The sequence below is a fragment of the Schistosoma mansoni genome, chromosome 2, assembly GCF_000237925.1.
Source record: "Schistosoma mansoni strain Puerto Rico chromosome 2, complete genome".
In the NCBI taxonomy this organism is placed as follows: domain Eukaryota; kingdom Metazoa; phylum Platyhelminthes; class Trematoda; order Strigeidida; family Schistosomatidae; genus Schistosoma; species Schistosoma mansoni.
Genome location: NC_031496.1, coordinates 6,264,652 through 6,278,814, shown reverse-complemented (window position 1 = coordinate 6,278,814; position 14,163 = coordinate 6,264,652). Strand labels below are relative to the sequence as shown.

The window sequence follows — 14,163 nt, the reverse complement described above, 5'->3', positions numbered from 1 at the left end:
GGCAAACCGTATTTGGATCACGCAACACAATTGGCGATCCCGACTTACGAACGCGAAAACATAATTGGATGCCTCGCCGAACGAACACGGACCAAAATTGGTAACTTCAATGTACGAACTCACTACATAATTGACGACCGCAACGAGCGAACACAAATCAAAAATGGAACCGCCGACTACATATTCCGTTACGATTCGAATAGTCATCATATGCTCATTATTACAATAATGTCATATCATCATCTAACGTGGAATTATTATTTTTGTTCGTATTGACATTTAACTATGACATTTACGCAGTCGAATCACTAATCGAACAAATTATAATTATATGAACATTACACGTTATGATATTCTAAACTCACTGGATTATATTTATTATCCAATGACGTAAAATTTTCCTGATTTAAGTGAGTTCATTCCAATTTTTTCTTTATCATGTCATATTCGGCTTATTATTACACTATCATAGACATAAGTTTGGAGTCATACTCCCGATAGTAGGAACTTATGTTCTCGATACAACTAATATTCATTCATCTCATCGGTACCCAGCAACCGTCATTTCCTACATTTTCAGCGACAACCTAAACCGAACTTCAGCAATTTTGGTTTCACGATGATCCCTAGTTTAATGTCTATACACAAATCAAGTATTCGACGCCGCATTATCGGCCGATTAGTAATTATTATGTTCATATTATCTATTCATTCACATGTATAACTGAATGCTGCATCATCCATTACCTATAAACACTATTCGGGTACTGCAACTAATATTCTATTCCTATTGCATGGTATACAAGAACAGAGTTTAGAGCTAATCTCTCAAAGTTACACTCTTGTTCGTCACACTCAAGTCAGTCTCACTCGCCGTCATCGATAATCATATGTATTGGTATTTTTACTATGCCTTAATACGGTTTAGTAACAAACGAGGTTGAGAGCATATCCCTCTAACTACACAAACCACGATAGGCTGCATGACCATAAAGGAATACGACTCCGCATATCTCGTCTCAGCAGTCACTATCCTGTTCCTCTGGTCATCCTACTAATACATATTTAACGATAACTCGACGCACACGACAACGTACACTGACTTCGCATTTTATTATCATTATCAATTGCAGTACAGCAATGAATATCAACCGCTGATCCAGTCATCATCGTACGGCTGGATTATTTTTTATCCCACATAAACTCCAATCATATAAATTCCAGTACACTCGTCACTAATCGACGCTATTTATTCTATTGCGGCTTATCAGAACATATTTCACTGTTCTTTATCGTCATATTCAGTCGGCACCATAGACCAATTTCTGTTATATTCTATTTTCACGATATTTCGAATTGCTTATACGAACCTGTTATTTTATCATTCAGACAGTCACGACATAAATGCATGTTAAATTTTTTTTAGTACGCTTACTAATGTACTCATAATCATATGCTAGAATTTCGATTTTTGTCCGCACCTTGACAATATTCATGTACATTTTTACATAAGTATGACACTCGTTTAATACGCTCACCCCTCACATACCACTGCAATTATCGGGTATTGTATAATTTTTTCCCTACATGTTAACACTATTCATATACCACTTGAGTGTTATTTATCGAAAACAGACATTTTTTTATAAATGTGCTATTTTCTACAAGGGGGCTATGTAGTATCAGTTTATTTGTTAAGCCCATATACTTTATCATAGCTACTGGCCAAGCCAATTCGCCTGTCATGAGTCATATTTGATCTTGTTCATTATTCGCTTATTAACCTTGGCTGTACTTTTATATGAGCATATATGTGTACACTTCGTATCTTATTCATCATATGTCTGTCACTCATTTTTGTCCGACTATAAATGTTGATTAACGCTTGCTTAAATCGAGTTGGCTTCCCAGCCATCTCCAATACGCATTATCTTTCGCTTCGCTCTCGAGTTGGCTTCCCAGCCATCTCCACTGCATGTCATTTCCGCCTCGTTCGCTTCCTTCGCTTATTCGCCTGTTCACTCGCTCGTTATTATTCGCTCAGGTGTTGTTAACTTTCTGACCTGAGTTATTCGACAATAAACTGTAGTTGCTGCTATCCTTTGTCTTCTGATTTTACGTACCGTTAAGATTAGAATTATAACGGTTATCGAAGTAAACGATTAACGAATCGCGGTACTACAAGCTCATACGTGTCTATTTGGAGGTATGTGTCTGTGATATCGGAGGACAACCAACTTTCCGTTATCAAAACAAGTTAGGGGTTATGTAAAAGTAATAGGGCGCGTAGTTGAGTCATCTTATTCTGAATAGATCAGGCATTGATTAACATTAGTGTCAGGAAGGATGAGTGTTTGTCTAATAAAATGGTGTGCTGTAAACCCTGTGGTTTGTCGCTTTTTCTATGAGAAGAGGAAAAAGTGGGAGTATTGGCTCTACGTTCTTGTTTGTTTAGTTTAATACCAGCATAGTTAACGGGAGAAAGGTGGTCGGAGGTTAGTTTGGCGAAAGAAGTATGTTCACGAGTGTTGGGTAGAATCGGATGAGTTAAATGGATAGGCGGCATATTCGGGGGGTGATCATATTCCGTCAAGGAGCTTTTAAGACTAGAGACAGTTATCGACGGTGAGAAAGATGTGTCACTCCCCATCAGGTCGGGGTGTATAGAAGGTGGTCTCAGAATAGTGGAATTGTCGCCCTCAACATTTGGAGACCCCATAGCAATACTGTTGAGGGGGAGAGAGATAAAAAAGGATGAGGTGGTGTGTGTGCCAAATTAGGGGAGATCAGAGAGTTATAAAGGGTGGTTTGGTTCTGGTAGTATTTAGAATCGATAGGTGGGTCCCCAAGCAGGCCAACATTATGGTTGCCTTGTGTGCAGTGGGGTGTTTTACTCCTATTACGGGTAGTTAGGGAAGTTGTATGTTTCAAATAATTATTGCATGATTGTCTGACATTGTTGCCGGGGGTGGTGTTCCTGTTGTGTGGGCTGTGTTGATTCCTGTAACTTGCGTGTTTCAAGCTATATGGCTTATTGGCATCATGTGTAAGTGTGGTTTTTGTCGGGCGTAACCTCACGTTAGGATATGGAGGTACTGCCAGTTCATTATGCTTGTTGTAATGCATTCGACTACTATGAGTAGGTGCATGTTGTGTATTGAGAGTGCTGGAGTACTTATGGGTGTTTAGAGAGACTTTAGTATCATTTCGCATTACAGTGTTTGGGCGGTTATAGCTATCAGAGCGATTGATGTGAGGCTTGGGTTTTGGCTTTTCATCGGAGCCACAAGAACAGTCCTTTGAAACTGTAGACGCATAGGTGGGTGGGCATTTTGATGTAGTTGAGTGTTTGGGCTTAGGGTGAATGGTTACAGTTGCCTGATGTTTAGTCTTGTTCTTAGGACTAGTAGCAGTATGTGACGTGCCTCCGTTTTTGGGAGGGGTGGGGTATGGTGTTTTAGGGATAGCGCTATGGCCAACGTTGTAACTGGCGCTACCACGTAGGCTGGGTTGATTGTTTTGCACTTCACTGGAGTTTCGATGTTGGATAGCAGTCTTGTCATGGGTGATTCTAACTTTCTTAAAAATTGGAATACGCCTCAGTAAAGACTGACTTTTAAGGAGGTGATTGGCTTCCATGATACTACCAAACTAAAATAGAATGGGACAAGAGGCTTTAGTCTGTGTTTTACGTAACCTTCTTGCTACACACCAATGTGAAGTAAATATTGGTGTGCTGACAGAGCCATTAAAGCTTTGTCAAGTAACGGAATCCGAATGTGAGTGCGAAATTGCATCACTACTATTTTACTTAATGTAGTATAAGTTTCATTCTGACGTTGTGAGCAAACATACTGTAGAAATAGTCATTTGACATAAAATAAATTTTTTTTTATTAATTAATGGCTTTATTCAATATTATAATCTGGTACAATATAGAATTCTCAGCACGAGTTATTTCAACAAGTTTTTTTTACCAAAAAAACAAAACAAAAACAAACAAAAAAACCAGTAGCTACTACGCCACCACAGGTCTTTTTATTGTTTGATCGATCCTGACGATAGATATTAAAATCACGTAATGATATTAGGCAATCATCCTGTAAGTCAGTCAACCAAGATTCTTGAATTGTGATGACACCACAATTACGATACATGTTTTGACTTAGCAGAAATTGGAGATAGTCCACCTTGTTAATTAGAGATCGACAGTTAGAGTTAAGCAGCTCGGGAATCGACATTTGATTAATGTTTATTCTCTCTAAAGCATATTGCCAAACACCGCGATGTCTCTTATTGTGCTTGTTTGTAATTTTTGCAGCGAAAGGACGTAAGCTTTTCATAAACGCGCCTGTATAGGTTATGCGATCAAGAGACATAATGATAGGTTAAAACAAATTTAAAAAAACCAGATAACTTGTTGAAATATTTAGATGGCAGAAACAGGTAGCCCAGGGATTCAAGCAGGCCGCCATATTAATAAAACGTTGCCGATTGGTTTATTGAGACTTTGGCATCATGTTGAACGAGTAGTCGAAATAATTTCAATAGTTTCACCATCGGTCCATATTTCCATGTACAGTCAACGCGCAATTTACTCAGTCATACATCAAATTACATACACTCTTCACTTCACCAGATATAACTGATTCATAAACATCCATATTGAAACCAAATTAATTTGTGATCTGCTTTAATGCTTTTTATAGTTATCCAAGATTTTCGGAGAACTTACGAGACACAGTATCGTAAGTTATTTTAATAAGCCAATGGTTTTCAACATTTCGAGTACATGGACATACTTTACAGACTGATTCTCCCATTAATATGTAATGAAGTGAAGATTGTGAAACTTCCATTGTTACAACTACGATAGTTCTTCGAAATGAAAGATGCTGTGCATAAAGTTTTGATATATTGAGTACTAGTTGTCTAACATTGATCGATTTATGATGTCAATTGTAAGATTTACAAGCTGCACAACCCTGAACTAACATCTAGTATTTGTCTACCAATTAAAATCAAGTCCTCAATTTTATCCTACTTAACACTAGTAGAAAGCCCGAAACCGCGAATTTTCGACACAAACCATTTCAACTCCTTATAATTATTAATTCAAATGTTGTAATTCCGTATTATGTTATAGTTTGGTATTTGTTCAACGTCTCTAATTCTATACAGAGGATGCTAATTTCGATTCATCGAAGTTGGAAGTACCTTTTAAAGAAAATGCTGAACTCTCTGAAAGTAAGTCAAAATATTTAATTGCACGCAGTTTATTCATATCCATCTCAAATATTTCACCACTTCTTGTATTTTCATCTGATCTAATTCATATTGTTTGCCTATCAATAACTACGCTTGTCTGACACTTTGCAGACGAAAACATTGTATAAATGACTACTGGTCAGTAGTTCTGTAGATAACATCCTTTCAATTCATTCACAACCTCATTTGCGTCTGCCAAGTGTATCAGGATGTTCGTCCAGCTTACAACAAGTAGTGTTACTGTGATAAGCATTAGGACGGTATTGCTGTATAAACGTCGTCTACGTGATAATAATGGAAGAAAATTAATTTCACCTATAGTCTTCCCCAATCTCGACTGTATACATTTCATTTCCATGTCATCGTTGCTAATTGCAGTATGCAAAATCTAGTGTTTAAATAACATCGATTGTTTATCTGAGATCACATGAAAATCTTGACCGGTGTCATCTCCTCCTAATTGTTTGCCGAAATGTATGTAGGTTCTGTGCAATATCGGTACATCACGTCGACATATATAGCCGAAGGTTTGGTGACATTCAAATTTAGAATTTGTTTAGTTTGTGTGTACTCATTATCTGAATCTTCCCACTGGTGTTTAAGACTGCGACTGATCAGTCTGTTTCGGCAGTTGTGTTAGCTGTACGGATTACCGCAATATTGCCACTAAGTCACAAGTGATTTTAGCAGAGATGGATGGTATCTAGCGGAATTTCGAAATCAATATCAGCCCCAGGACATAGCGATATTCAGTTGAGAAATCTATTTCTCGATCATCAGTCACCAAACATATCTGCTCATAATTTATTTCCACCATATCAATATGGTTTCTCATCAGACTGCACATGAAACTGGTGAAGTGATTTGTCTTTCAATTTTTATTTTATTTTCTGATTAGATATGATGTCTGAGTACAGTCTCAGAAATTGTAATACGCTGATATCATACCATACAAGAAGTAATTTTACTTAAATTAACTCGCTTGATATTAATGAATATGATAGATATAACCTGACATTCCCTACTGGAATTCATACTCATCACTACTTTCCATTTATCTTCAAATGTGTTTTCTAGAATATGCAATTGTTTTCCTTAGGTACACTGAACTCGCGTTTCCTCAATCATAAAATCACAGAACCGACCATGTTCTGTTTGTGACAAGGTAAAATAATTAGATGTAGAAATGCGACAAAACATGCATCACCTCCGATTGCATTGAAATTTGAAACGAATATTAACGCATGTAATATTCATGAAGGAATAATTTCATGTTACAGAACAAAACTAGTCAAATGAATAAAAAGTGAAAGCATGGACTAAACATTCACAATGACTTTCACAATTGAGTGAGGATATGAGTTATAGTAAAAAGAACAATGTGACTGTCACTTATTCTTCCACAACCCATCTAGTCTTCACATATGCCGGTTTTCATTACTTTGATGCTCAAAACACGTTGAATGATTTCTTCAAATAAACAATATTCGTGGATGATTTACTAACTGAATTCATTTTGTATTTCAGTTATGCATCGAGTTAATGGAGAGATTTTTAAGAAATACGAGTGGGTTGAAGAATTGGATACCGAATCCTGTAAGATAAAACATTTGAAGATTTTGACTGATTTATTGAGTAACTGTGTCATATCCACATGTAATTCACTGAATAATGGTTATCCACAAACTGTGGTACTATGTAAAATGTCTGCGAAATCTTCAACCTGATGGTTTATTGAATGAACGTAATCAAAATGACACGGATGCTACAAATTAAATGGTTTTTGGTCCTAATCCGAATTCAAACATTCTTGCAGAACGCATCCACCATATTTGTGATAGTTATCCATTCAAATATCAAAGTTGAAATAGTGAGGTTGCGTTTTACTTTGCAGACCGATTCGATAGAACAAACTTAGCAAACCGACAAACAAAGTGCAAGTATTCAGCCAACACATCACTTTCACTTGAACATTGTTGAATTAGTAAAATATATGGAGCAATTGAGTCTTCTGATCAATGATGAGACAGATATTGAAGTAAATGAAATACTCAGTCATATGTTGATTTATTTCATTTTCCCACATTTCAGTTAAGTATTTATATCTATCGGAAGTTTTAAAAGTGATAAGTAAGTAACCTATTAAATCGAATTTACTGACAATATTATGTGGAATACTATTTAACGGTGAAGTGGTGTATGAAGACGAAATATTGTGTGTTTGGATAATGGAAGTGGGCAAAATAGCGTAACGAACTATTACAGGACGGTTCATTAGATTCAGTGATGCACAACTGATGTTCAATTAAAATATCAATTCAAATGGATGCTTGAGATACAGTCCATTGATGTGTAGATCTCAATAAAATTTTACGATCGCAGTTGACACCCGACCACATGCTGATTTTCTGATCCATTACTCTAGTCAGATCTACATCATGTTTGATCGAATGAATGCAAACATGCTGGTCAAGATCCATTAAACAGTTTTACTTTAGTCCAGTCGTTCATTTCGTATGTACACATGTGTGATTTATCATATTACTAATCATCCATATGATTCTGTTTGAATTGCAGGTGACGATGAAAACTAAATGAATTTGAATTTGCGAGTGATGAACTGGACTTAACTCATTTCTCATTAACCCATATTGTTGTAATAATTAATTAACTGTCAAAATAACCAATCACAAATTTCTTCTTTCATTAACAATATTCACCTTTAATATTATTCAACTCCTATTTGTTTATGTTCAAAACATTGATGCAGTAAAAGATTGTAATGTTTGAAATTGAATATCTATAAATTGGTGTTTGAGTTTTAATATTGTTTACCCACAATAAGAAATGGACTAGTGGTTGACGGAAATGAGAATAGTATGAGGGATATAGTGAATAAAACAGTTAGACGACATTCACTCTTCAAAATGATAACTGATTTCCGTGAATCACGATGTTAACTGCAATCTACTCATATCATTCAACATTCTGGAACTAACTTCTCAAACCCGAGTTCATGTATAAATATGAACTAACCAGTATCACTTCACTATGGGTATCTCAAAATTATTCATTTACTAGAATTAAAACAAATCATCAACCAATTAGAACATTAGATATTGACTCAAACACTGTGTTGCTCACCTTAAATGATTAACACCTCATCCAATACTATTTTCGAGGGGTTAGGATATTATGTAGAGCAGGTGTACAAAACAAACGTCGACAACACAACACGGAAACGAGTCGAGCTATCGCACTGCACAGCGATCCGGCTCACTAGTGAGAGAAGACCGGATTTAGCCGGATAACATTTCTTCTACAAGCAGTTCGGAAGAATGAACGAGCAAGCATTCAACTCACGTGTATATAGGCAATGCAAAAATCTCCTTGAAAAACGTCACGACATAGCACACTATGAGAGAACACGAACCAATTACAACCAAAGTCCTTCCAGATAAGAAACACAAACTGAAGGTAAAAGTCGGCGTTTTAGTCATGAAATAGAAAATGAGAATTTACGCAACTAAATTACAAAAGTGAGAATTTTCCCCATGTAATTTCTTCACATCTAGCATCCTCAACATCCACTGAGCATCTGAGTTCAGTAAGCCATCATTTCGCTCCACCAATCCAGTGTTTATATCACTGTCAGTTATGGTTTCAGTAAACTAGAGACTCAATTTTGACCAGTGTTACTTACCGAACTGACATTCAATGAGCACTGCCACGATATGATTATTGTGTCATAAGTTAATTAGAATTAATGGATTGTTCATATACATGGAACAAGTCACTGGTTATCTGAACTCAGTGACTCATGAGATAACGTGTTATATACTTGAAGTGGATGGTACTAGGTTCGAGTCCCTGTGTGGAAATCAAATGATATAAAAAGAAATAACTGAATGGATAAAAACAAGTGACTGCTGTGACTTTGAACAACTTACCATACCACTGATATGAACAAACGGAGCTGAATAAGTCATTTGTCTGACTATGACACTTTTATGCTATTCCTGAGTTTGCATTATGTAAGAAGATATCGACTGTTTCTCTGAATAGCCTCTAATAACCAATAAGATGATATAAATCAGTTGAATAATCAATGATCTCTACAAAATTTCAAAGAAATATGGATAGTCATTGATCATATCTTTCTTCATCTTGATTGAACTAATCGCAGATTCGCTACCAATCCTAACATGTTTTCCCAATACTTCCAAAACATCATTGTGAAATATAGTTCTGAGGACTAGTCGGTAGTTAGTTAAGTATCTCAAGCATAAATCCTATCAAACTCCATAATCGAGTAATATTATAGTTTATTAGTCTGTATCTCGTTGATGATGATGATGTCCCTGTAAATTATAATTTTAAGGTGAAGAAATACGGACCCTCATAAATTGATTAACAACATCTTCGATTGTATTGAATCTACATGAGAACAGGAATCAAAAAGTACTTCCATCATTGTACGCTTTATTCGAAAGAACAAATACATAAACTTTGGTCAAACAAGTATAGAAAAGGTCAAGTCTTCAAGATAAGATTTCAAATTACAATCGTAACAAATCAAGAGAGCACAGGAGCAAATGTGTCTAGATGATATTCAAAAGAGATAAAAACCACTACAGAACTCTCACTACACGAGAGATTGAAGAAACTCATTATCAGTTTGCCTTCCTTAGAAGTGGCCACCTCGTTAACGTCGTTAAAAAGTCTCTGTGTAATTGACCCAGTATCTAAAACTAATCTCAGAATTCAAGAAACGGTTACTACCACTATTATATGACATACATCAAGAGATCATAAAACCTTTTGAAATTACAATCACTCATAAATCAACACAACATTATCTGGTTTTATACAGATCAAAAGATATAAATGTAAAAAATGATAAACTTGACACTATCTACAACCTAAAGTGAATTAACTGAGAGAAGCATTAAATTGCACAATATCAGTACCCACCTATACTTCTTCCACTATTATCATATCATAGTGTTCTAAAGAAAATAGGAACTCAGTGCAATCTTCATTGAGATGCATTAATACTTACTTAAGATACAGATGAAAATCTAGTTGATTAGATTACAAAATAGAATGAAGCACATGAAAATTATATTCCATTTTGTTAATCACCAACACCAAGATCAGAATTTTCAATATAAATGTCAAGACAGTTCTACTGTATGGGGTGGAGACGTGGAGAACTACGAAAGCCATTATCCAGAAGATACAGGTGTTTATCAACAGTTTTCTACGCAAGATACTTCGCATCTGATGGCCAGACACTATCAGCAACAAGTTACTGTGGAAGAGAACAAACCAGATTTCAGCGGAGGAAGAACCATTGGAAGTGGATTGGGCACACCTTGAGGAAATCACCTAATTGCGTCACAAGACAAGCCCTCACATGGAATCCTGAAGGCCAAAGGAGAAGAGGAAGATTAAAAAACACATTACGTCGAGAAATAGAGACAGACATGAGAAGAATGAACAATAACTGCATAGAACTAGAAAGAAAGGCCCAGGACAGAGGGGATTGGAGATTGCTGGTCGACAGCCTATGCTCCATTGGGAGTAACAGGCGTAAGTAAGTAAGTAATCACCCACATGAAAAAAGGTTAGTAAATAATCTGAATTACAGTAAGATCAAATCTGATGAAATTCTAATATGGCATTCAAATTATGCTCATAAATGCTAAATATTAAGTATATATTGTTCATTACAACTTATTTATCAGAAGGAATTTTGTGGAGATTTCAGTATTTTCATAATTGAAATCATCAGTCAATTGAAGCTAGATCACGAAAGGAAAACCTGGAAGCACTGGATGGCCGTTTCGTCTTATTATGGGACTCCTTAACTTATTTATTATCTACATAATACAAATTGCGCCATATGGTCAAATTACAGCCAATCAAAATTGGATAAGATTTTTATTGGTCAATTTATTTGTCAGTTATTAAAGTACCAGTCCAAGGGGTGTTGGCTCAATCTGATTGGATAAAAAAAGTGAAAAAAAATTCCTATTTAAGAGAGGTAAATCATATTCAACATTTTAGAAGTCATTACAACTGTTGTGGAATACTAATTCTATTCTCTTAAATCCATGGGACTTTATTATTTAATTTGTTGTTTCATTCAATATTTTATCATTTTAACAATTCACATTGAGGTGATCTGTTCAACAATAGAGTTAAGTCAACAACAAGATCGTTTGGCAACATTTTCATTAAAATTTTTAGAATTTCATAATCATGCACATCGACGTATTGATGGTAGTTGTTGTGGTCGTCCTAGACAATCATCTTCATCAACAACTATAAAAGTAGAAACAGAAATATGCAAGGCAGAATGTGCATTGGAATTTCGTATCTGTATTGAACCTTATACAACAATCAGCATATTATCAAATAGTACAAAAATTTATAATGGTCCTTGTATGTATGGTGAAGTATACACTAGTCATTGGGGTAATACAGATATTACATATGGTTTATTAGAAGCTAGTGTACACTCTATTGGAATTATACATCCATGGCCGGTAAGTTAATGACTGGTTTATTGTAATATAAAGTTTTTTTTTAATGGATATTATGCAATTACTGGAAGGAATTGCAATGGTATTAAAATAATTCGAGAGCAACTGAAAATTAAAGATTATCGAAAAGAATTATGCAATGATTACTTTACAGTGTTCGAACCCATGTTTACACATAGAGAATGGAATTGAAGATATTTAAGTGATTCGAAAATCACAATAACCTGTATTCAGTGAGTTGCTTCAGATCACCGTTACAGTAAATTTATAATCTAACAAGCCGATCATTTTATGTCCTTAGTAATGTGTATCACATTTGAAACATGTTTCGACTCTGTCAGTTAAAATTTTAGAAAAAATTCTTCAACCGAAAACCCTTTTGATTGGATTTCCTAATTTTAAAAAAATACTCAGTTGACTGATTAATTTAACTAATCACACATGATGATGCACAGTAACCATCTCCGTTTTAGCTTCAAGTTAGTGTTAATGAATGAATAGAAAACTGACAGAACTCAGTGCGCGGGAGTAGACGAACACAATAAATGAGTATTTATTATAGACTGAAAGTAAATCAAAACCGTCCGATTCCAATGAACCATTCTCAGTAGCCCTATTTACATAAATGGGGTGAATTACTTAATCCGTAAACATAATTAGCATTATGACAGGATTGAACTGTTACAAATCAACAAATGTAACTAATTCACTAAGCTACATAATTTACTCGTTCTTAACACCTTCTTATTAAGTAGTATTGTATATGAGTAGCTCTTCCACTACTGCTCAACTTGATTTGTTATTCAACTCATTTGTATTTCGCTTCTTAATGTTTGGAATGAATGGAATCAAGTAGAAATTTATGTTCTGGATATTTAAGTCACATTTTTGCATCTGATTTAGTGCTCCAATCATTGACACTCTTGGTTTATACTACAAAGAAGACGAGGAATCTGTTGATTGGGTTATTAACATACATTCATTAAGATTATGAGGACCACATGTCAGTCACTGTCTGTCTTTAACTTACACAAATGACTTGAATAATAGTTAGTCAGAAGTTAAAGACAATATCAAACCAGACTAGGTAATGATATCGGCAGTTGACAAGGGAAACGACTGCACTAGTCTTTGTACACTGTTGGATAGAAACTTCCTGTGTGGTGTCTGTACGATTTATTGCTAATCTTTAATCGTAAACTGTTAGTGATTTCGCTCAAAATCTATTTTAATGAAGCAAGTGAATACATTCACTACGTTTCTTCAACATCCAAGTTTCATTACTATTATCCTTACTATCGTTCTTTGATACCATACCATTAGATAGTTGTAGTCAGTTCGTAGAAAAATTAATGAAACCCAGGATTTTTGCTAGTTGACACTTGTCAGTAAGGTATAACTGGAGTTTTGGAGAAAACCGATACTCCCTATGAAGCTAAAATTCACATTGTCTAATCTCACTATTTAAGATAATACAATGTCCAATGTATTCAAATCATTTATCACAACTTCTGAGCTTAAAAATACAATTTATAACTAATTGCATGGTTATCCATTTAGGATGCACATATAGCAAAAGAGACCGAAAAATTGTCCTCCTGATTATCAATAACAGGACGATTTAAACAGTAATATTCTCATTATCCGTTTCAACAAGGAACTGAGTATTTGCATTCGTTAGCTTGGTGTACAATCCGTTGACGTTTAAAACAATAGTTACTAGATTCAAATGTCAATCTGAACATCAACACTGTGATATGAAAACATTCAGTAGAATATTAATGAATGAGATGAAGTGTTCTTTTTGGATTTTATCGCTATCCAAAATCCAGATATAATTACTATTGACTGATCAATATTCCAGTAGTCTAAATAAAAACACATTTATTATTTATTTATTTGAACACATAAGTATTGGTACAAAGGGGCATCGAATACATAGGCGCCACACAAATCCCACTTGATTTGTGTGAAGGCTGCGATACTGCCCAGGTGCCCAAACTGAAGCAGGTGGTTTTCTTAGGGGGTCACACCCTGAGCCTTTGACCTAAAGGTCTAACCCACAAGGCAGTGGAGCATCGTGAGGAAATGCAGTCCCATGGTAGCCGGTGACCAACGATTAATTCATACTCCATTTGTTCCCTCAGGATACTGGAGCCAGCCCATGTGCAACATTGGTTTGGGATCAGGGTTTTCCAACTCCCCTAGCTGGACTCATCTTTTCCACCAACCCGGTTAAAGCACCGGACATTCACTTTTCGTCCTCTCAATTTCGTAAACAACACCCCCGCCACGAGAAGGCAATGAGTAGGACTTCCCTGGCAGAGGCTATATATTCGCTGGC

The 14,163-nt window shown here is 35.5% G+C and overlaps 1 protein-coding gene across 1 annotated transcript; it reads left to right on the top strand.

Moving 5' to 3' along the window:
* Nucleotides 1-5,184: 5,184 nt before the first annotated feature.
* On the top strand, nt 5,185-11,831 carry Smp_034160 (hypothetical protein; the record flags this gene model as incomplete). Its single annotated transcript, XM_018795477.1, has 2 exons — nt 5,185-5,247; nt 11,454-11,831. 2 exons carry the CDS (start codon nt 5,185-5,187, stop codon nt 11,829-11,831), a joined length of 441 nt encoding a protein of 146 aa, XP_018649786.1.
* Between the last annotated feature and the right edge of the window lie 2,332 nt (nt 11,832-14,163).